The 24,389-nt window shown below is 40.5% G+C and overlaps 2 protein-coding genes and 1 long non-coding RNA gene across 3 annotated transcripts in view; 1 reads left to right on the top strand and 2 right to left on the bottom strand.

Annotated features, from left to right (window-relative positions):
• LOC307030933 (uncharacterized protein) overlaps nucleotides 1-24,389 on the bottom strand; it is a 354,919-nt gene that overhangs the window by 260,654 nt on the left and 69,876 nt on the right. The window contains exon 14 of the mRNA XM_079667564.1: nucleotides 12,310-12,480. Within this exon, the coding sequence (XP_079523690.1) occupies nucleotides 12,310-12,480 (171 nt within the window). The remainder of the gene's footprint in view (nucleotides 1-12,309; nucleotides 12,481-24,389) is intronic.
• On the top strand, nucleotides 1,769-3,130 carry LOC307034572 (serotransferrin-like; the record flags this gene model as incomplete). Its single annotated transcript, XM_079673404.1, has 3 exons — nucleotides 1,769-2,390; nucleotides 2,788-2,855; nucleotides 2,946-3,130. The coding sequence occupies exons 1-3, from the start codon at nucleotides 2,158-2,160 to the stop codon at nucleotides 3,128-3,130; spliced, it is 486 nt and encodes a 161-aa protein (XP_079529530.1). The 5' UTR covers nucleotides 1,769-2,157.
• Nucleotides 7,235-9,791, bottom strand: LOC307030943. Its single transcript, XR_013805834.1, has 2 exons — nucleotides 9,607-9,791; nucleotides 7,235-7,907 (listed from the first exon to the last, which is right to left on the bottom strand). It is a non-coding gene; the product is annotated as an uncharacterized lncRNA (long non-coding RNA).

Raw genomic sequence — 24,389 nt, 5'->3', positions numbered from 1 at the left:
CAGACTCTGTCAGATACAGTGAATCCCTTTGTTAAGTAGCCACTTGGTTAAGAAATAGGACCCAAAACACCACCCAAGCCTCGATATGCATCCGATTCAGGCCTGTGGTTTTATAATGTGCCTCCTTCAATCCTGGTCCTTTGCATTAGAATAAAATACACCTAATGGACGGAACACAATGCACTTGAAATGTGTTTTAAGAAAAGAATGACAAGGTGTGAAAGCATCATACAAATGTGCCTTATGGAATTGCATACTCTTGAAAAATGGTTCCTAATGTTGCATCACGTGTCAGGAAAGCTATATATAGACAGTACAGCCCTACCAAATAAAGCAGTCAAGGAATGCACGGTGAAATGTGACGGTGAGTGACCGAGTACAGAAACAATGAGTGTGCATACAGTGGAGGAAGGGGTGTGGAAGACATCTCATTTCTGGTGGAGGGACAGTATTACACACCACAACATGTAATTCAGGTAAGGAGGCAGGTGTTTGTGGAGAGGTAGACAAAGAACAATGAGGACATGTGGACAGTTTATATAGAAAGGCTTCATATGCATTTAGTGTTGTAAGAACATGTTTTAATTGGGGGGTGGACGTCACATCCTCTAGGGGGGTCCTGGGGTATGCCCCCCCCCCCGGGAAGTTTCTTTTTTACATTTTAAAGTAAAATACTTCAACCTGGTGCACTTTGAGCGCCCGATTACAGAGACCTGATCTAGGGGGTACAACTTTAAACAGCCATATGAAAAAGATCGGTTTGCATTTTATTAATCAAATAAGTATGTGAACATAACCAATAACCTAAAATAGCCAATAACAAATAAATGTAACTTATTTTATTTGTGTTGTTCATTTAGCCTATATCTTATGTTATCAGTTAAAGGTGGGGTATGTAATTTATTTCAGATGCACTTTTTGTTATATTCCATGGAATGCTCTTAACATCCCGATAGCAATGAATATATGAAGTGCTTTGACAACAAATACATAAGAAAAATTAATTTGTGGAAACCGTAGCCCGGCTAAAGTAACTGGATGGCCTACCTGCCTGTCAGCCTTCTGTCTGTGCACAAACTTATCCCGTGCCCTCATTGGTCATGTGAGCGTTCGTGTGTGTTGGAGGAGGGGCTCTGTGAGGAAGTCTGAAGGAAGGGGCAGATTTGGCAGATGATAAAACACATCATACATTATTCTGGAATGGGACAATTTGCATAATAAATACTTTTACTTTCGGTACTTTAAGCATATTTTTTGATGCCAATACTTTTGTACTTTTTATTGAATGACATTCTGAATGACTTTTTCTTGTAAAAGAGTATTTCTACACTCTGGTAATTTTATTTGAGTACACGATCTGAGTACTTCTCCCCCCTCTGAGAGTGATATACCCAGGGAATGCATACAGTTAATGAGATGTGCTCCAAAAGGAATCACATCAAAAATATTCTTCAAAACTTTGTCTTCAGTTTGATTTTATATTTCAGCCAATGAAAATGGATAATAAATGGCGAAAAGTGATGAAGGAGGAAAGATCATCTCCTTTTGGTAAAGAAGAGTTCAGGTCTGACCTGGGACACGTTGGAGAGCCACAGGTCTTGCCACACTGGACTCGGCAGAACTGCTGGCTGGAACATCCCCACGGGTCGAATCCACAAACAGACTCAAGACTGTGACTTCAGTCAGCGACCGTGTGCTCTTCCCATGTGCAAATACGTAACCAAAGACACGTAAAGCTGCCAAGATTATGTTTGTGATCAACAATATAAAGACTTCTTTTATTGAATGCGCAGTATTTACAAAGTTGTAGGAACTAAACATCATTTTTTTGTACGGTTTTTAGTGCGTTTAGACGACTCAGAGCGCTTGGTTAGATAAGCTTAAGACTATTAATACCATTTTTCACATAGACAACACTGTTTGGATCTCTGAGATGTAAGATCCAAAACACAGCAATTACGGCTCATCACCATGGTGACCAAAGAAACAAAACAGAGATCATTTAGGTTTCCACAGTTCTGTGTTTTGCATACCCAACATCAACTTCGACCACCTCCCTATGACCTAGAACACATTGAAATGATCCTAGACACAAACATTTTTTCTCAGGGAACAAAATTAACACAATAACGTTTTCTCCAAAATCATGCACTAGAAATGCAGGTTTTAGGATCCATGATTTGTTTCCTTCCTTCCTCTGAGTGTAACACCTGCCCCCTTCGTCTCGTCCTCTCCTCAGCCAAGTTCTTCAGCAGCGGCTGGGCCCCCGGTTCAGACCCCAGCTCTCCGTTCTGTTCTCAGTGTGCCGGCAGTGGAAGAACGGTGGGAGATGAGTCAAAGTGCAGTGCCAGTGCTGAAGAGCAGTACAACGGCTACGCAGGAGCTTTGAGGTAGGACAAAGGACAGTGGACATTCATCCACATTCAAACTGTTTCAGTTTCAATCCTGGTAGCCAAGGAATAGCACAAACTCCTCATAAAACCCCAAAACACACATATGTTTGTGTATGGCATAAAAACTAAAGATATCTTGTATTAATTAATGAACTTTTTTGCTGCTAATAAACCATTTTATTTTACTTTTCAAGAGAGCCAGGCTAGCTGTTTCCCTATGCTTTATTCTTTATGCTAAGCTAAGCTAACTTCCACCTGACTTTAGCCCTTTACTTAACATTCAGGGGTATCAATCTTCTGGTCTAATAAAGCAAATAAAGGTATTTCCATGGTATTTACTTTCTCTTCCAGAGCACCTCATCTTTGTGTTGTTATGTTGTGCATCTCATTATAGGTGTTTGGTTGAGGATGCAGGGGAGGTTGCTTTCATAAAACACACAATTGTTCCAGAAAACAGCAATGGTGAGAGACTGACACTTACCTGTCTTAATCTCAGCTATGAATGTGTTATTTATATAAACCTAAAACATCCTCCACCTCTTCTTGTCAAAGGCAATGGTCCAGCATGGGCTAGTGGAGTAAACGCTGATGACTACCAGCTGATCTGCCCTGGGCAGGCTGCCCCAGTGGAAATCTCAGAGTACGCCAAGTGTAACCTGGCTGCTGTGCCCCCCCACGCTGTGGTGACCACACAACAAACACCTAACCTTGAAAATGTTATTTTCTTTGGGTTTTAATTGAACAGAGAGGCTCTGCATGTATTATAATGTAATGTATGTAATATAAAACACATTTGAATGACACGTTTGAGTTATTCTGGGTTTAACCACAGACTCACTGCTTCTGTTCAGACGTCTCCAGTGTTATGTGGCAGTATAAAAAAGGCTTGTTGATATAAAAGCCTTATTCATAAAGAATTTAAACCAGCTGTTTGTGTATATATCCATTTGTTGCATATGTAAATGTCCGCACACTATGTTTTAATTTTATTTTAAATACCAATTGTTTTATTTTATTCCTGAATTGATCTGCTAAAATTGCCACTTGACACTTTAAAGGGGAGAAGCATTATGATGATGATGAAGAGGATGATGAAGATGAGGTGCAGCTTCCCAAACTTTCATTTAGTGCTAACTAACGATTTCTAGTAAATAAAGTCATTATTTTCCACCAAATTAATTGTTTAAACCCATTTTAGAATCATCAGTCAAGCTGTAACCTACATCTGTTTGATATTTTAATAAATTAATGACAACTTTATTTTCATTCCCTTTCATTGCTTTATTCTTATATATAATAAATACATTTGAAAGCATCCGCATGTATGTCTTTTTTTTAGGTTGCTATAGAAACGATCTCTTCTGTTTTTAAAGGGACAGTTCAACCAAAACACCGATTTAGAAATCCTTTATTGAAAAAACTCATGAATTTGTAACGTTTATCCTCCACTCCCCATGAGGGTGAAACACAGTGATGTGCTCAAAATAACGCTCACAACGATTTTACAGAAAAAAAAATCAGATTTCAGGTTGTTCTGAAAAAGTGAGAATTTTTCAAAGTCTGAATGAATTTATTTCTGAATAAGTCAGATTACCGTTTTTTTCTGAAAAACCCAGAATTGTTAAAAAAGTCAGATTGTTTTTTTTTCTGAAAAAGTCATTATTTTGAGAAAAAGTAATTTTGGGTAAAATATCTAATATGTTTTTCTTCTGAAAAAGTCTGATTTTTTCTGAAAAAGTCAATATTTTGACCAAAATATTGACTTAAAGAAAAACCCTTTATATATACAGTCTATGTGTGAAACCCGTGCCTATTGCCAAGCTCTGATGTTATATTTTTATATTTAAGGCCAAGCTCAGTAAGTAAAATCGATGAACCGCTCCATTGTTGTGGTTTCTGTGTTGCCGTAGCAGCCGAACTGACCAGGAAGTACATTGAGCTAAATGAAATGTATTGCAAAATCTCGCAAAAGTATTGCGAGATCTCGCAAAAGTATTGCGAGATCTCGCAATACTTTTATTTTTATTTTTTTTTCAAATAATTTTTTTTTCTTCTCCATGTCCCCTGGGCTTCGTAGAATTTTGAGTTAAAATCTGAAGAAAAAAAAAATCAGAAAAAGTCTGAATTATTTTTAAAAAGACTGATTTTTGACAAAAATACATATTTCTGAATTTCTCTGAAAAAGTTGGAATTTTGAGGATTCTACTGAAAAAGTCAAAATGTTGAGAAAATAAATCAGTTTCAGTTTTATTCCTAGAAAAGTCAGATTTTTGAGAAATGATTTCCAACGGACACCTCAAGGGGGACGACTCGGACGAGCATTGTGATGATGTCTTTAAAGGGACAGTTCAACCAAACATTTGTATTTTTCCTCAGAGACTGAAGCAAGGTAAGACCCAGACTTTCCATTTCTATTCCATTTCTCCTCATATTTTTCATCGCCTACCTTCATCTCATCCGTCCTCTCCCTGCCTCTCTTATTCTAATCCTCTCCTCTTCCTCATCTCCTCTTCCTCATCCCCTCTCCCTGCTGAAGTCGTCTTTCCCATTCCAGCTTCGTAGCAGGATTCCTCTCATCTCCCCTCTTCCTCCTCCTCCTCTTCGTCGCTGTATCTGTGCAGCGTCACTTCAAAATGCTGCAGAGCCTGTGAAGACTTGCTGGAATAGAGAGTGATCTTGCTCAGTACTGGAGACAATATATGGAGCAATATTCTACTTTTTCACGTGTCAAAACCAAAACACTTTTATAAAAGAAAAAGTCATCTGGGCTACATCACGCTGAAATATCTGTAGACTTTGGTTCAAACTGTGGATGTGAAACCACTCAGGAGATTCTCCAGATTTGTGATTGTCAGAAAAAAAGTTTAGGAAGCTTTTTTTGTTAACTTTCCGAGGATAAAATGAGACTTTAATGTCTTTAGCTTGGATCTATTAGATTAGCAAACATGCAGCCTGTCTCCTTTGAACAAGTAATACAATGAATCTTATTTATTTAAAAAAAAAAAAAATGCTAAAGCCTCTCTCATTCATATGTACTGGACGGAGATCTTTCAAACTTGATCCCAGGTGTTCAGCACTGAACTGGATCCAAATCCTCTGGCTGCCCTATAGAGTGGTGCAGAACGAGTCCGCAAACCAGGAAGTGAGTCAGCATTTCACCACTTCCTGTTCCCTCGTCTCAGAGTCAACGGGATTTTTGAACTCGTTTTTGGAAAATATCTGGAAATAAGGTCTGTGGTTGAGACAAATGTAAGAGACGGATCACGTTTTGTTCTACGACATTAAATCCATCAGCAGTGACCCCACTGGTGATTTCTGAAGAGTTGACGTGTCTGAAAAACGATGGTTGTTACCAAGTGGCTGAATAGGACTAATGAAGCTCAGCGTAAGTTCAACCAGGAAGACAGTCTTTACTCTTCATTTACTATTCCCATGTAACTACTCTCTCTCCTCTCAATAAGTGATCGGGGGCGTCACTCTCCAGCTTAACCAATCACTTCGCTCTATTCCCAAGAGCCTATCATAGCGCTCTGCTAAGCCTTTTAAGTCTGCAGCTCCCTCCTCTGACAGCTGTCATTTCAGGTCGACTCTACGCAACCCTCTTCCCCCCCTTTTCACCTCCTTTCCCTCTGAATCCAGGGTCAAGCTAAGCCCCTCCTCTTCAGACCGACCCAACTATCCATTCACCACCACCAGGGTCTAGACCCCGGGGGGGTTTCATCGGATCGGTTCTACCCTCCCGAATGATACTTCCTGCACAACGGGGCCTAATCGCCAAAATCACCATTACATTCATTTGTGTATCTCTGCAATAAATATGTATTCTTACATCAAAGCCGTCTCTCCTGATTGAACAGAAGTCGTGGAGGACGTTGTACGTCATTACGCCGAACACGTAAACACTCCTCTGAGTTAGTTTGCCCTGTTCTGCTTGAAAGCAAGTAGCTGCCTCCTGCAGACTGTTCAAACAAACGCTTCAACTCGTACCATTTAGAATCTGTGTTTGAATATGGATCTGAAGTTGGCGTGACGTTGAAGTCGTGCTGCTGGACTCGGCTGTAGTTCCTTTACAGCATAACGTTAGCATTTTGCTTCTGGCCGTTAGATTTATGATTCGAACATTGGAAAAGTAGGATAGACATGTGGAGATTATCCGACTGAACAAAACGTGCATTTATCAAACAGGTTTGTTTTCCACAGATCTTATTTTTTACAATATTCCTAAATCCTATGGAGAAATCCCGTTGCTTTTTGTCGAGGGAACCAGCAGCTTACTTCAGGGTCGGCCTACAAAAATACGTCATCACTGCACCGCTCTATTTGGGGTCATAGGAAAGGAGATGCATTTAACTGCAGAACGTCCATCTCTGTCCTTTGCTCTCTGCTAGCTGCTTGACGGATGTAATGTCCTGCATGAAACTGGAAAAGATCAGATATGAACTTCTATACTGAAACAGGACATTTCAGGAAGCCTGGGGACCTTTTTTAATGTACTCCACACTCTGTAAAATGATCTGTTATTGATAGAGCTTATGTGCAGCATATGTATGTGTGTATGTATGCAGTGTATGTAGCATGTATGTTTATGCATATGTATTACATGCATATATATTAGTTTAACAATATTTCTGCTAAATATTTGTGTGTATGAGGCTCACTAGCAGTGAATGTAGGGGATCACTTTAGTCGTTATTGTTTGTGCTTTCTTTTATTTTTCTCTTTGTACATATAACCAGTTCAAACAATTGTGTCATTTGGATACATTTTGCTTTCCATTTCTAAAAGGACAAACCCTTGTTATGCGTTCTAGAAACGCAATAAAAACACTTTTCATCTGAAAGTTACATCAAAGTCAACTTTATTGTCAATCTTTCAGTTTGTGTGTACAGACAGAGAGATCGTTTCCCACAATCCCAAATACAAAAACATGAAATCAAATATCCTTTAAGATGATGAAATACACAGGAAACAAACTCCAAGATTTATGGATAATTCAAGAGAAAAGCACTCGGATAGAAACATTGGAAATATTTGTAAAAGAACATTCTGAGTAATTCTTAAAGTTTCATTTTTATATTCCACAAAGTATCTGCTTTGACTGAAGTCAGAGAAACGATGTTTACGTCGTCTTCTCTGTTTCTCGTAAGATCTCCCTTTCTGCTGGTCACTTGTTAGCAGACCCTTCACGCGATAGCAGAGTGTTCTACAAATATCACTCGTCACCGGCTTGACAGATGGCGTCGTGCTTGCGGACAGATACAAAAAAAATATATATATACGAAATATACTTTGGCGGCCGTTAATATACCTGTATACAAGTAGAGTCTATGTGTGGGAAACCCTGCAGTCTGAAAGCATCCTTTTTTAACTTTAAACATGATCTTTAATAATTGTGTAGTTTAGTTTAACTTCACGAGGTCGACCGGTTGGACTCTGGTTCTGGAGCAGCTTGCAGGCCTGGCTCCAGGAGTTCTTGGAGAGAAGGACCGCTTCCTGCCGCAGGACTCAGAGTTCCTGAACATGGAGAAACAGCTTCAGTTATTATGCTCCAAATATCTGGATCAAAGTCACAGAAAGAATGTGTCTGCAGCTCAGAGAGTCCTGCTGGGAACCCAGAGATGTGGAGGACCCCAAAGTTTGATGATAGAAATGTAGAGTACGGGTCCCCAGCACATAGAAGCTGCCGGATGCTAACCTGCATATGTTGGGAGAGCTTTACAGATCAGGAGAGGAAATAAGTACATTTACTCAAGCACTGTACTTAAGTACCATTTTTTACTTGAGTATTGCCATGTTATGCTACTGTGTACTTCTACTCCACTCCAGTTCAGAGGTACATGGTGTACTTTGACTCCACTACATGTCTTTAATCCCTTTAGTTACTTCACAGTAGGGGTGTAACGGTATCCGTATTCGTCCCGTACTGTCACGGTTCGGTACATGCAGTCACACAACCAATACGCCTTTTTTTTTACGAGTGGGAAAAAGTCCTTCAGGGCAGTATCCACTACACTATTTATACTCCAGGGGGCGGTATTGCACCTAAAAGCTGTTTGCCAGCCGCCCTTAAACAACAAATGAAGAACAAGAAGAAACACAACAACCAAACGAACACAATACAAGAAGAAGAAAAGTTAGAATGGTGATTTCAGATAACACACAGGAGCTAGAACCCACCTGCTTCTTTTAAATCAGCTGTGTGGGAACATTTCGGGTTCTCTGTGGACTACAATAACCATGAAGTGTGCGAGTGGTGGATCGGACGAGGACGGTGTGTCGGCGTTGTTAGACAGCGGTGCGGTATGCTAATGGCAACACGCCAAACATGTTAAATCATATCAGAGGGCATCAGCCAGATTTGGCAATCACCGGAGCCCGGCAAAAGACAACAGCAGTTCAACAGCTTCTCCCCGCTGTTTTTAATAAACCAATAGACATGAAAGACCAAAATAAAGAACGGAAGCTTTCGGCATATGTTTTTCAACGACTTTGCGCTCTTGAAACACTTTCTTCTTATTTATGATGTAAGATTTTCAAGACATTCTTTTGAGTTTTACAGCTTGATACCTTTTTGTTTGACATCATTATAGATAATATGGCCATCTGAGTGTGTGTGGTACTGTTTGTGGTTTGTTTTGAACTGTTTAATAAAGTTAATCATTCAAAATGGTTCCTTATTTTTAAACTGAGACTTGCACTACTGTTCAAAAATAAATAACAACAAACCTGGAATTATGCATTTGGGACTTTTTTTTGCTTTTTCTTGTTGAACCGAACCCGTACCGAACCGTGACCCCCAAACCGAGGTACGAACCGAACCGTGACTTCTGTGAACCGTTACACCCCTACTTCACAGATGTGGATGAATGATGTGAAATCTAATCAAGTGTTAAATCAGACTTTAGTTCCACCTGGAGTAAATCCACCAGCTACCCTGCAGTATACAAAGTCATTCAAACTAGCTGCACCTTTACCAGCTCTGAGAACACTTTCATGATCAATCATTAGAAAACATATCATATCTATTATTCTGAAATGGACCAATCTGCACAACGACTACTTTTACTGTTTCTACTTTCACTAGATTTTGATGAGAATACTTTTCTACTTTTACTTGAGGAACATTTTGAATGCAGGACTTTTTTTTCCCAGAAAAACCAATAACTACATTTATTCCGTGGTGAAACCTCAATAAACAAACTTCACCTCTCACCTTTCTGTGTGTCTTCACTTCCTGTCACCTGAGAGGAGAAGGAGAGAGAGAGAGAATAATGATGATGATAAAACATGAAGAGAAACATCCAGAATGATGAAGAGAGAAAAACAAGAGTGTTGTTTTCCTCTGAGGTCATGCTCCATGAAAGAGTTTCATATCTGGATGAATGGAGGATATTCAGTACTCACAGGTCTTCTGGATCTTGGCTCTGATCGTCTCATTCTCTCTGATCCTGTAGGGATGAACACAACCCAACAGTTTTAGATCCAGTTTAAAATAAGTGTTTGTTCTTTGAGTCAGCTTCAGAGTCCTGACTGATCTCATGCTTTCCATCCCATCATATCTTCTCTGCAAACACTACGACTGACTGCTCTCAGCTGCATTACAGGAAGGAACCAGTCATTAGTCTAGAAACTAAAAACATCCCATCAAAACAGACTACCTTTTCCACTCTTCAGTCAAACCCCATTTGTCTGTGAGAGAGCTGATTACTAAATGTCAAGTCAAAGTCAGCTTTAGTGTCAATCTTCCAGTTTGTGTGCACAGACAGAGAGATCGAAATACCGTTTCCCACAATCCAGAATATAAAAACAAATGTATATAAAAATATGTGTGTAAATATTTATATATATATACACAGAATCAAAGACACATTTGTACATGTGCACACATTAAGACCTAAATAAAACAATACAACAATCAATATATACAAAACAAAATGACAGTGGCTATAAATAAATAATAATATATATAAATGTTTGCATTTCCAGCTGGCCTTCTATAGTTGATGGAAGAATGAGAGAGCCTGCAGTCAGTGGGTAACATCACTGATCTGTTGAGATTACCCAGAGAGAGAAACACCTCCCTGTGTTTAATACAATACTGCTGAACCAGCAGAGACCCCTTACTGACCTGAGGGTCTCCAGTCTGCAGTCTGGACTCTCCAGAAGATCTCTCAGCAGCTCCACTCCTGAATCCTTCAGAGCGTTCCAACTCAGGTCCAGATCTCTCAGATGGATGTTGGACTTCAGAGCTGAGATCAGAGCAGAACAGCTGATCTCTGACAAACTGCAGCCCCACAGTCTGAATAAAGAAAACATGATGAGGATAAAAATCAGTTTATAATCCAGTCAGATGTTCAGGTCTGAAATGTGCAGCTCATCATTACTGCGTCCTAATCAATGATCTTTCCCTGAATAACAGTGACCGTCATTCTGTTATTGAGGATCATCTTTATATCAGCCTTCTGTTTATTATCTGTGAAAACACATCTAAATGATTGGGAACTAGGGCTGCACGATTAATCGATATCGCAATCGCGATATCAGCTTGTGCGATTACATAACCGCAACAGGCTGTGATTTAATTAAATAATGAAATGTGCGTGGTGTAGAGCCGATGAATGGGAGTCGGAGGCGGTGTGTTTAATATGGAACTCCACACTTTATTTTCCATTTAACTACAAACACAAGAACGTGCTAGCTGCATGCTACTGTGAAGCTGGAATGCTAACAACAGGAAACCGGAACACCAAGTGTAGCACATCCCTCCGAAAGATGGTCGTACACTTGACTGATGATTTCTCATTTATTGAAAACTCCAAAAATCAACGTAAGAGCTACACAACGACACAAAACAACAACTATAGTTAACCTTCATCTATATTAGCATCACTTTAGCAAACCATTAAACAAGTGAACCGTGAAGTTATAAAACAGTATAAACGAATCAGGACACATGTTTATATCAGTGAACACTAACCTTGTGCCTCTTGCTAATACTTTAATGTAAACTCTTTCTTTTGATATCGCCGTATTTAAATGTAGATATCTCCGTTAATGTCTGTACTTTATCTCCGTTCATCTCCGTCAAGTGTTTTTCTTTGGGATTAGTAGCTTCCTGTTAATAGGCAAAGTCGCCTTCAAAATAAAAGCATGTCTAAATAAAACAGGAAGTTGAGTTAAATTACACTTAAGAAATGTATACAATAGCAATGAAAGTAACACAAACAATGCAATATCCTTTTCAGGTTCATTTGTTTGGGCATCCAGATGTCTTATTTAATGAACATGTGCATGTGTTCTTATATTTACTGGATAGTAGTGCAGAAAGTATGCAGAGAAAACCTTTATTTTCAAAGAAGATATATTTTGGTATTTATTTTATTTTGTCAAATTCTAAGTTATTTTCAAAAAGTAGCCTACTACTCAGATATTGCTGTTGTATTTGTTTATGATTCTTTGAGATATAGAGATCTCAAAATGATCATTTGTCTGTGCTCTTTCCTTTCCCTGAGCAAGCACATTTTACACTTTGTTCATTCAATCACAAATCACAATATTGTCCACAATAATCTCAATATGACTTTTTCACCAAATCGTGAAGCCCTATTGGGAACATAAACATTTCTATGTCACAAAGTCAACTTTATGTAAAACTAATATTAGTTCAGAGGACCTTCTTTATTCAGACCATTTACTAAAGAAAACATACATTTACTTTAACAACTAACAGTGGAAGAATAATAGTTTCTTTAGGAAACAATCAACTGTTATGACTGCAGACTACATCTAGAGAAATACAAATGTGAACAAACAACATTTACAAACGTATGGATGTTATATATATGTAGAAGAATAAGTTGAATAACTAATGAAACATGTGAGACCTCCAGCAGCAACAGAGAGTCAGTGAACTGACCTGAGAGTCTCCAGTCTGCAGTCTGGACTCTCCAGAAGATCTCTCACCAGCTCCACTCCTGAATCCTGCAGATCGTTCCAGCTCAGGTTCAGATCTCTCAGATGGATGTTGGACTTCAGAGCTGAGATCAGAGCAGAACAGCTGATCTCTGACAACCTGCAGCCCCTCACTCTGAATAAAGAAAACATGATGTAACTTTAGAAAACAAAGTTCCTGTTTGAAATAACTCCAGGTTTAATAATCTGTTCAGAGTTAAACAGGGTTTTAATGTCAGAGATGATTTAGAAACAATTCACTGATAATCTGGATCTTTCACTTTGATCAGATGTGTGTTCGGGTCAAATTGACCCGATTTCCATTTTCAAAAATATAAGGATTTTTTTGTACAACCTGAAACTCAACGGCTGGTGCTTTATTTATTGTGAAGGACATGTGGAATTGTTTTTAATTTTTTCCACTTATGAAAAAATGCCCACCTGCATTTATGTCCTTCATAAGAGGTTAGGATCTGACCCGGATGCAACACACACACACACACACACACACACACCCCACACACACACACACACACACACACACACACACACACACACACACACACACACACACACACACACACACACACACACACACACACACACACACACACACACACACACACACACACACACACACACACACAGTTTGATCCTGGTTTCCCTTGATCTCTACCCTTTGTAGTTTGTACACAAAACTATCCTAGAACATTAGAAACATTTTACATTTTCTCACACTGTCCCCCTCGCACCTGCACGCCGGAGGAGGGACTAATCAGAGACATCAGTGTAGTTACAGTGAAGTGCAGAACTTCAATTATCTACCAACAAAATGGCCAAAAGATATTCTGCTCAGAGCCTTGGAGCTAATAATGGAGGAGAGTGAGTGGAATGCATTAGAAGAACACGGTGAAGTGGAACAGGAAGACATTTCTGAAGACGAGGATAATGTGGAGGTAAACTCAGAATTTGACAGCGAATTGGAAGATGAACTTGACTCAGAGCCAGCTGCTGGATAACCCCCACAGCCAGCTTCTGGAAGACCCCCACAGCCAGCTGTTAGGTCTGTGGACCCTCAAAGGACTCCAAGACACAGACTACATGCAGCAACTGCAACAAGTACACCTGTGCTATACACAGGAAGAAGTTCTACACCATGTGTTTCCTAAACAGACTTGCCCATTGACTCACATGATGTTCTGCAGCGTCACTTCATCAATATCTTTTTTGGATATACTGTATTTTAGGAATAGTGACTGTTAATTGTTTTGATTTGCTTTGTGTTTATATCTGTTCTATGTCATTTATATGGATGTTTCCTTCTCTCTCTATTTCACAGCCAAACACTTTTGGATGTGTGGTTCTTGTGTTTTAATTGCTGCTAAATTGCTTTATTTCCTTCAGGGCTTTGATTATTATATGACAGATTAAAAATAACAAACATTAATGAAAAAATGTTTCATTTACATTTGTCCTAGAAAAGCATGAGCAAAATGTAAACCTAGTTTTTATTACAGTGTATTTCTTTTTAACATAAATGATATTTTTAACACAAAAAACCATGGACACTTTGATCTAGCAAAGAGTATTTTCAAAAACTAATCATATATTTCATTTATATTGTTGGGGAATGAGTTAAAGACAATATATATAAGGAAATGTGCATGTTGAATTTAGTTCTGTGTTTTTTTGAAACCCTGAAATATGTCCCGGGTCAATTTGACCCGAACATTACCAAAGGGTGCGAAATGTGAACATAACACACAACTCCTTCATCTCCCTCACAGCTCATCAGTACTGACAGCATCTCCACTGACTCATGGAGCACAGGGTGAGTCTGTGGAAGCTCAAACTCTCTCCCTCACACATTCACCTTCTCTTTGTTACTCTGATCAATATTCAGTCAATTGCAAACATGGAAGAAATAACAATTAAAATGTATTTGTTCAAATTCAGAAAATCATAAACACAAACAGATCTGTATGAACTGCAGTCAGTGAACTGACCTGAGAGCCTCCAGTCTGCAGTTTGGACTCTTTAGTCCAGAACTCAGCAGCTCCACTTCTGAATCCTTCAGAGTGTTGTGACCCAGGTCCAGATCTCTCAGATGGGAGGGGTCCGACTTCAGAGCTGAGGCCACGACTTCACATTCAGTCTCTGAGAGTCCACAGTTAGTAAGTCTATAATAACATATATATTACAACATGTGTTAAAACAAGAGGAAACATTATATTAACTTGAAGCATTTGATGAAAACATATTTGAAATGTTCTGATTGAGATTTGCTGTCAGTCCATTTTATATAATATATCATAATATATTATAGTAGAGTTGAATGTGTTGTCAGTGTGATCTGATCACATGTCTGTGCTCCTGCTGTCACTGACTGTTACCAAAAGAAACAGAAATTAAAAAATCCCCTATTAAACTGTTTTTCATCAATATATCACAGGTCTCAGATATATACAGAACCTGTCTCTGATTGGCTGAAACACAAAACAGATCATTGCAGCATTACCCATAATCCCCTCTGTTTCAGCTCTGTTTCCAAAGTGCTGATTTTCTGTCTGTTACTTTAGATGAAAATAAGGAGCCCCTCCCCACGCCCCTCTGAGAGACATTTGGTTACAAAGAACTCAATGGTGCTCTAGGAGGAGATTCAGGTGATAAGGGGGGGGGGGGGGTTACCTTGGTTGCTGATTGGCTAATGTTTACACAAGACAACACATCGTTATGACATCACAAAATGGCCAAAATCTGATCAGCTCATTTTCAGACAGGTTTTTATAGAAATGGATCAAAAAGAGAGAGAATCTTTGTTCCTGAAACTTTCAGTCTCTTTCCACAGAGGGGACACATGTTGATGTAGAAGAGACATGGAGAAGAGGGGACACATGTTGATGTAGAAGAGACATGAAGAGGGGACACATATTGATGTAGAAGAGACATGGAGAAGAGGGGACACATGTTGATGTAGAAGAGACATGAAGAAGAGGGGACACATGATGATGTAGAAGAGACATGAAGAAGAGGGGACACATGATGATGTAGAAGAGACATGAAGAAGAGGGGACACGTGTTGATGTAGAAGAGACATGAAGAAGAGGGGACACGTGTTGATGTAGAAGAGACATGAAGAAGAGGGGACACATGTTGATGTAGAAGAGACATGAAGAAGAGGGGACAGATGTTGATGTAGAAGAGACATGAAGAGGGGACACATGTTGATGTAGAAGAGACATGGAGAAGAGGGGACACATGTTGATGTAGAAGAGATATGAAGAAGAGGGGACACATGTTGATGTAGAAGAGACATGAAGAAGAGGGGACACATGTTGATGAAGAAGAGACACGAAGAAGAGGATTTTGCACAATAGGTGACCTTTAAATAAATCACTTGAATATTAGAGATGTATTTAAATGTGAATTAAACTCCAACACATTGTGATGAAAACGTGTGTCTGTTTGATGATAAAGAAACTGCTAGAAAGTAATAATAACATCTTTCTGTGATAACTGTAAGTCCTGCTGTGTGGTGTGATCACATGCTGAGGAACCTCTAGAGTCCTTCATGTGGTTGACATGTCGCCTCCATCACTCAATATGAAGAGAGGAACGCTTCAGTTTAACTATTATTATAAATAAATAGAAGAACAGTGTTGGTTTATTTTGCTCTCAGTATTTAAACAGCAGAAATGTTCTAGTGTTTATTTGAATAATTAAACTCCTGATTAGTTTATAAAGTGAATCACATCTGGACTCACTTGGCCTTCCTGCAGTTCCTCACAGCTGGAATCAGTCTCAGTTTCCCCTCCCGTGATGTGTTGTACTGATTCAGATCCAACTCATCCAGAACCTCCTCTGACATCTGCAGCATGTAGGCCAGAGCAGAGCAGTGGATCACAGAGAGTTTCTCCTCTGATCTGTTCTCTGACTTCAGGAACTCTGTGATCTTCTGATGTACTGAGTGGTCCTTCATCTCTGTCAGACAGTGGAAGATGTTGATGCTCCTCTCAGGAGAGATTTCACCACTGCTCATCTCCTTCAGGTTGTTGATGGCTCTCTGGATGATTTCTGGTCTGTTGTCTTTGCGACCCAGCAGGCCTTCGAAGAGTCTCTGGATGATTTTCGGACGCTTGTCTGTGCGACCCAGCAGGCCTCCTAACAGTCTCTGGTTGGACTTCAGAGAGAGGCCGTGGAGAAAGCGGACAAACAGGTCCAGGTGGCCATTTTTACTTCTGAGGGATTTCTCCATGGCTCCCTTCAGGAAGACATCCAGGGATGGGTAATCCTGATCTCTGTTTTCACTGTTCTCATAGGGCCAGTCTCCCTGCAGGAAGTCCTTCAGTACCTCTGTGTCTCTGATGGTGTAACAGTGGAACATGTAGACTGCAGCCAGAAACTCCTGAATGCTCAGATGAACAAAGCAGTAGACTGTTTTCTGGAAGATCACACTCTCTCTTTTGAAGATCTCTGTACAAAGTCCTGAGTGCACCAAGGCCTCGGAGACATCAAGACCACAGCGCTGCAGGTCTTCTTGGTAGAACATGATGTCTCCTTTCTTCAGATGTTCAAACGCCAGCCTCCCCAGCTTCAGGAGAAGCTCCCTGTCAGCCTCCGTCAGCTGCTGTGGACTCGTCTCATGTCCCTCTTCAAACTTCTGCTTCTTCCTCTTGGTCTGGACCAGCAGGAAGTGTGAGTACATGTCAGTGAGGGTCTGGGGCAGCTCTCCTCTCTGGTCTGTAGTCAACATGTGGTCCAGAACTACAGCAGTGATCCAGCAGAAGACTGGGATCAGACACATGATGTGGAGGCTCCTGGAGCTCTTGATGTGAGAGATGATTCTGCTGGACAGGTCTTCATCACTCCATCTCCTCCTGAAGTACTCCTCCTTCTGGGCGTCAGTGAAGCCTCGTACTTCTGTCACCCTGTCCACACACTCAGGAGGGATCTGATTGGCCGCTGCAGGTCTGGAAGTTATCCAGACGAGAGCCGAGGGAAGCAGCTTCCCCCTGATGAGGTTTGTCAGCAGCACGTTGACTGAGGACTGCTGAGAGACATCAGACACAACCTCATTGTTTCTGAAGTCCAGAGAAAGTCTGCTTTCATCCAGGCCTTCAAAGATGAGCAGCACTTTGCAGACAGCCAGCTGCTCTGCTGTGAGCTTCTGTAAGGTTGGATGGAAAACATGGAGCAGCCTGAGAAGACTGTACTGCTCACCTTTGATCAGGTTCAGCTCCCTGAAGGAGAGCGGGATCACCAGACTGACATCTTGGTTTCCCAAACCCTCGGCCCAGTCCAGAGTGAACTTCTGCACTGAGAAGGTTTTTCCAACTCCAGCGACTCCGTTGGTCAGGACCGCTCTGATGAGAGTCTGTTGGTCAGGTGAGGCTTTAAAGATGTCCTGGCACTTGATTGGAGTGTCATGGAGGGTCTCCTTCTTGGAAGCTGTCTCCAGCTGCCTCACCTCATGTTGGGTATTAACCTCTTCACTCAGGCCTTGTGTGATGTAGAGCTCAGTGAAGATGCTGTTGAGGAGGGTTTCACTTTGATCAGTTCCTTCAGTCACACGTTCACATCTCCTCCCCAGACTGAGCCTATGTTCATCTAGAACCTCCTGCAGACCACTATCTGCTGGAAGAGAAGGGAACAGGAGAGAATCAGGAAATGCTTTTGAGAATCTAACAATCAAACTAACAAAAACAGACAGAGTGTAAATGTTTTGCAAACAGCTGAATGTCTCCGCTCTACAACAGAATACCTCATCCAGACCAAATGAACCAGGAAGAGGAATAAGACGCTGCATGAGTTCGGCCTCTCACCTCGTACAGAGCTGCTCTGACTGGCTGTCTGCAGGCCAGCTCTGGTTCTGGATCTTTCTCCACACTGGGGACAGGAGGGGTCTCCTGATGGAGGTCTCTGCTCCCAGTATGAGGTGATGCACTGTCTGCAGAACCAGTGTCCACAGCTGGTAGAGACTGGATCCTTCAGGACGTCCTGACACAGAGCACAGCTGGACAGCTGCTCCTCCACAGGAACACCACTCTTCCTCTTCCCTCTGTGGAGATGAGCACATCCTTTATAGCACTTTAGGGGAGCTGATTATCACCAAAGGTACAACAAGGGGGAACATTCTAGTTTGATATTTAAAAAAAGGTCTAAACAATATACCTTTGTGATCAGGTAGATAGCTTACAATTCACATGATCATGAAACCAAAGAGCATCCTGTCTGGATTCATGACATCCCCCAGAGGAGCACAAGTTCACTGCATCTACTAAGACACACAGCTGTATTAACCTGGTGCTTTATAAACCCAACTTACAGAGAATCTGCTGTGAATTCAGAGCAATAAACATCTGGAAAGGATGCCTAAATAACAACAGAATGGTACTGATTTGATCCTGAGTTAAAGCTTTGTCAGGTCTGTCTCCAACACAACGAGCATCAACATTTACAAATGTTTGTTTTCTGAATGAGATGGGTTTGATTAAAGCTAGGCTAACATTGTAGCTGCTCCATCAGCCCTCAGGAGAACTTCATGTAGTCATACGTACAGCAGTGACTTTATAGTTAGCACCACAGACAGTCTCTGGTTTAAACAGGAACATGAATAACCCTGATTGAATATGAGCTGCTGGAGAGCTCTGTTCTCCTCTCTGATTCCCCTCAGACCGTCAGAGACCACAGGAGCACAATCTCAACACTCACAGCTTTTTGTAACAGAGCGTCACAGACTTTACACTCAAGTTGAAATGTGTCACGCTGCACGAATACGCAGGTGATATGAATTTCCCATCTTCACTTCCTCCGTGTTGCCAGGCACGGATCTGGGTCTTTGCATTGACTCTACATGTAATCTCTTAAACTCTGTTATATCTGCTAATGCTAAACTCAACCAGCTCACCAGGTGATTACTATTATTAATAAACATCTTAAAAAGACATATCATAAACATGCCCAAGTAGTTAAATAATGTTTTGGATGATATATATTTAGTTTTTAAATCAGTATTTATCAACATGTTTGCTCTAAAACCATTTTATACCACAGATACAATGATAATATAATTGCATATTGAATTATCCTCAAATCATGTTAGCTTGCTGTACTCTGCTGTGTGTTTCCTTTACAAACTGCTCACAGGATATCATTAAAGAACAGTTTAATATATTAGATTACATAAAAACTGAATCCTCTTCAGGTCAGGTTACAGTAGAAACAGACTCTTACTTTGTGTCTGAGGGTCCAGGGTCATTACTGAAGTCTATAGGTTTCCACATAGACCAGTCACTCTTCAGAGACTGACAGCTGGGGACTGGAGACTCTGCTCTCTGTCTGTGGAAACAACACATGTTTTAAACATCATTAGTTTATTTAAAGAACAGATTTTGATGAATGTTCACCTTATTTAGTTTTTGAGTCTTGATTGTGGGTTTCTGTTGTTAAAATTCATTTGAGAGTGAAACGTTTTACATATTTGTATTTTATTAGCTTCATTTAACACAAAGTCCAACATGTAGAGTGTGAGGATGATTTCACTGGGAGATCATTTACTATTGCTGATGATGACAAGGAGCAAGAGTTCAACTTTGTTAATGTACTCTACTGGGTTTCATGAAACAGTTTAGATTATCAGATGACATAAAATCAGAATCCTCTTCAGGTCAGGTTACAGTAGAAACAGACTCTTACTTTGTGTCTGAGGGTCCAGGGTCATTACTGAAGGTTGGAGGATGACCCATAGACCGGTCACTCTTCAGAGACAGACAGCTGGAGACTGAAGATCTTTCCTCTTCCTCATCTTTTAAATCACTCATCTTCTCCAGTCTGAGAGATAAACCAGTAACACTGGAGACACACACACACACACACACACACACACACACACACACACACACACACACACACACACACACACACACACACACACACACACACACACACACACACACACACACAGAGACAGACACAGACACACACACACACACACACACACACACACACACACACACACACACACACACACACACACACACACACACACACACACACACACACACACACACACACACACACACAGAGACAGACAAAGACACACACACACACACACACACACACACACACACACACACACACAGTTAAATTGCATGAAATCAGTCAGACTTCAAGCCGCTCTCCATTTTGACTGCGTCACATGTTATGTAACTCTGATGAATCAGAAAACAGGAAATAATAGAAGTTTACAACACTTGCAGAAGTCTCATTGGACTCTAGGATGCAGATTTTTAACCAATAAGTTATTTTCTGACATCCAGTTTGACAGAGTAAATAATGAATGTGTTAGAAAGCAGATCCTGGTGTTAACACTCACCCTGTCGTCCTCCTGCTCCGTCAAGCTGTAAAATTGTGTCTGGCAGTCGAACCAGTCCGACCAGTCTGACTTCATACTAACACTTTAACACCCTCACCTGTCTGCAGCACCTCCTCTTGTTTCATAACCAACCTTATGAGCTGAATCAGTGCAAATACACGTTCAGTTAGATAGAAAAGACATGCAGCTAAAAACAAGCTCAACAAAGTTATCAAAAGACACACAACATCCACACATCAGCATCCATAGGAGACACAACAACATCAACGACCATAGGATATCATTAAATCTGCTTTAACACCAGTGCTTGAATTGGGCCTGATTTTTACCCATGTGGTACCGGCACTTCTTAGTTCTTACTCAGCCGCCGGCGGCACGTTATGACGGCCCGGACTGGCCATCGGGAGGACCGGGAGGTTTCCTGATGGCCTGGCCTGCTAAGTGGCCTGCTGGCCTGAGGACGTTTTTTTATACGTATGTATTGTGAACGCAACGCTGCGCAAATGTGGGTCTGACTCTGCCTCACAGAGGGTGACTGGCTGTCTACATGATGTGGCCTGCCGACATGGCCACTTTCATACAGATCATACTAATGCCCTTGATTGGTCTCTGTGTGTCATTCAAGCTCGGGAGGGTGTGTGTTAGTGCAGGGGTTCCCAAACTTTGCCATGCCAAGGACCCCCATATAGCATTATCCTCTGGTAAATGATGTGTACAAGTGCCTCCCGATGGAACATGCAGTGCGTTGCCACTACATTTGGGGCCTTCTGTCTGATCGAAGCTGTCACTCCGCTTTATTTGCCTGTCATAGCCCCACTGCCCCATCTGAACACACACCCACACAACGAGACCAGTCAAGTCTATTTGAGATGATGTACTCATCTCAAACTTGGAAAATGTCTCTTCATGTAACCTCAGCTCAGCTGAGGTAAATTACTCTCTGAGTGTTTAGATAGTTAACTTGGTCTAAGATAAATGTGTTGAGAGCTAAAACTAGTCTTTGCTGCTGCCTCAAAGAGGAGCAGGGGGGAGAGGGGGGAGACGGGTGAGGCTGGTTCAGGAGCGCAGACACACTCATAACTATAAATGAACCAAAAACAAATAAATAAACAAGTTTCAATGTTTTTTCATATTGGATATGGTATGTTATTGGTTATGGCCATGTACTTATTATTTAAATGTATACAGTTCTGTTTCATATGGGTGTAGTCTCTTTATTTCCCCCTCAAAGTGAACCAGATTGATGCATTCAAGTCCAACATTTAAAAACAATCTTACTGGGGGAGCATGCCCCCGGACCCCCCTATAGGATTTGAGGTCCACCCCCACTTAAAATATGTTCACATGGACAGGTTCCTAAATAGATTTGCACATTTTTTTGAATAGTAACCCATCTCCATATGTTTCTTTTTGGGTAGTAGATTTAAACTAGAGGGCTATCACTATGGGCAGCAACGCTGTAAATATTGACAAATAAATCCAGCAAAATGGCCCAAAAAACTGGTAGTGGCCTGGCTGGGTGTATAATTCCCAGCCTGACTTATTGTCCCAGTCCGGCCCTGATTGACGCATGACAACAAACATGCCCAGCGTACCTATGACGTGCCGCAGCGATAGACTAGAGCAGAAAAGACATCACATAACGTTAGCATTTCGAAAATGTTAGCGTGGCTTAATAATAGTGTGAAAAGACAGCGGTTGTCGCCGGACAAGGATTCCCTCTCTCCTTTCCTGCTGAAAGATGGTGAGTGTAGCCTACTCAGGGACGAGGAGTCATTTAACCAGCCAGTAGGAGTCAGGCTTTACTTTCTTTTATATCCATCAAGAAAAAGTAAATCTGTTTACAGTTGTTTCATTATGGATGTTGAGAGGTATCCATATATCTCTTCATTTTGTTCTCAAAATGCACCAGATTGATGCCTCTAACTTCAATATTTAAAAAAAAATCTTCCCGGGAGATTATTCCCCCCGACCCCCCTAGAGGGTGTCAGGTCCACTCCCCACTTATAAAAATAGCACTTTACCACTGCACCCCCTCTAATCTCAGATGCACCCTGAGTCATTTTGTTTAAGTACAGTGAGCCTTTCTAAAATATACAGTAAAGAGACAAACCCAACAGCATTATAGGATATAGTATGACTTTGTGCCAAATACTTGTTTTTGGGCTGTATAAATAAATTGACTTGAAACAGTTGCTGATTTAGAGTACTGGCACCTTTTTTATTCCAATTCAAGCACTGTTTAACACAACACTAAACACATCCTAAAGTAAATTAAATAGGAGTGAATAAACTTCTCCGTTTCCCCCTCTTCATTTCTCATACATTTAAAATAAATTAGCTCATGTTCAAATCTGCATACATAAGCTTAGCCACCATTGGTTAAGACACTTCAACCCAAATTGCTCCTGTGGGGATTGTCCACACTACCGAATGTATGTAAATCGCTTTGGATAAAAGCGTCTAACAAATGGCCAAAAAGCTTAATAATAAAAATCACAATCATGTCACATTCATAACCTGACTGGTTTTTAATATGTCAACAATTCATAAACACAATCAACCATTTTAAAGAACACATTTCTATCGGTTGAGTGGCAAAAAACCTTATAGCTAGCATTCTAACTGAATGCTAACAAGCTAACTAAATGCTGACTCACCGGACAATTGATCATTTGGGAGTAACGGCGTCAGAGTTCTAATTTGTTCGACAGCTTCTCACCAGTTAAGCAGATGTTTCCTCTGTAGCCAGCTCTCCTCAGTGAATTTACATCAAATGTATACATTTAAACCACTTATTCAAACTCTTAACTGTGTTTCTCGGGTCTGTGAGGTATGGGGTTAGATTTGTCTCAATAATATTTGTGTGAACATACAAATAATTTTGTGTGTAAATGTGTGATGTGTCAATGTCAAACACCTTCCACAAATGTTTACATGTTGTAAATAATGGTTAAAACCTCAGTAAATGAAATAAACAATGTGTTTAACATCTACCATTTTAGTTCAATTTTGTATTTTCATCTAATCACAAAGTAGAGGTAAGAATATATCCATCCTCTCTCTGCAGCTTCTTCTATTATGAGAACTTTCATCATTAAGACAGAGGAAATCAATCACGTCATTTAACATCAACGGCAGTAAAACAAATATCAGCAAAAGTGTGTTTATCGAGTTGTATATTTGTATTGTGTGCAGCAAGTATATAGAAGCAGCTGTTTGGTAATAGGAATGTTGGGGAATCAGACAGACTCAAGCTATAATCATTAAATATATATTAAAAGAAAGGACACAGAAATCCAATTCTGAAACTAAGACACAAAAAAGTGCAAACAAAATGTAGATTATGTAATATAATCTAAATTGTCGATTAAATCTAAACAGTATTGCAAATAAAGAAACTGTTAACAGCAATGTAATAAGTATATACAAAATGAGAAGTTACATATGGCATACAGATGTGATTTGTTAATTTGAAGCAAAAGTATGTCAGGCTAAAGTGACAGCAGTGATGATCTCTACAGTTCTACACTCATACGTCTGTAGGACGGCAGTAAGCAGAGGTTTGGGTGGACGATGTTCGTGATTGCTGTTTTTCTTTCTCCAGCACCACGGGGGGTCCAGGCGGAAGGCAGCCCTGTCCTGCTGAATTGCCGTGCACTTTTCCGAGT

This window comes from Notothenia rossii (genome assembly GCF_949606895.1).
Source record: "Notothenia rossii genome assembly, chromosome: 3".
In the NCBI taxonomy this organism is placed as follows: Eukaryota; Metazoa; Chordata; class Actinopteri; order Perciformes; family Nototheniidae; genus Notothenia; species Notothenia rossii.
Note: the sequence above shows the minus strand (reverse complement) of the source record. Positions and strands in the feature narration are given on the sequence as shown.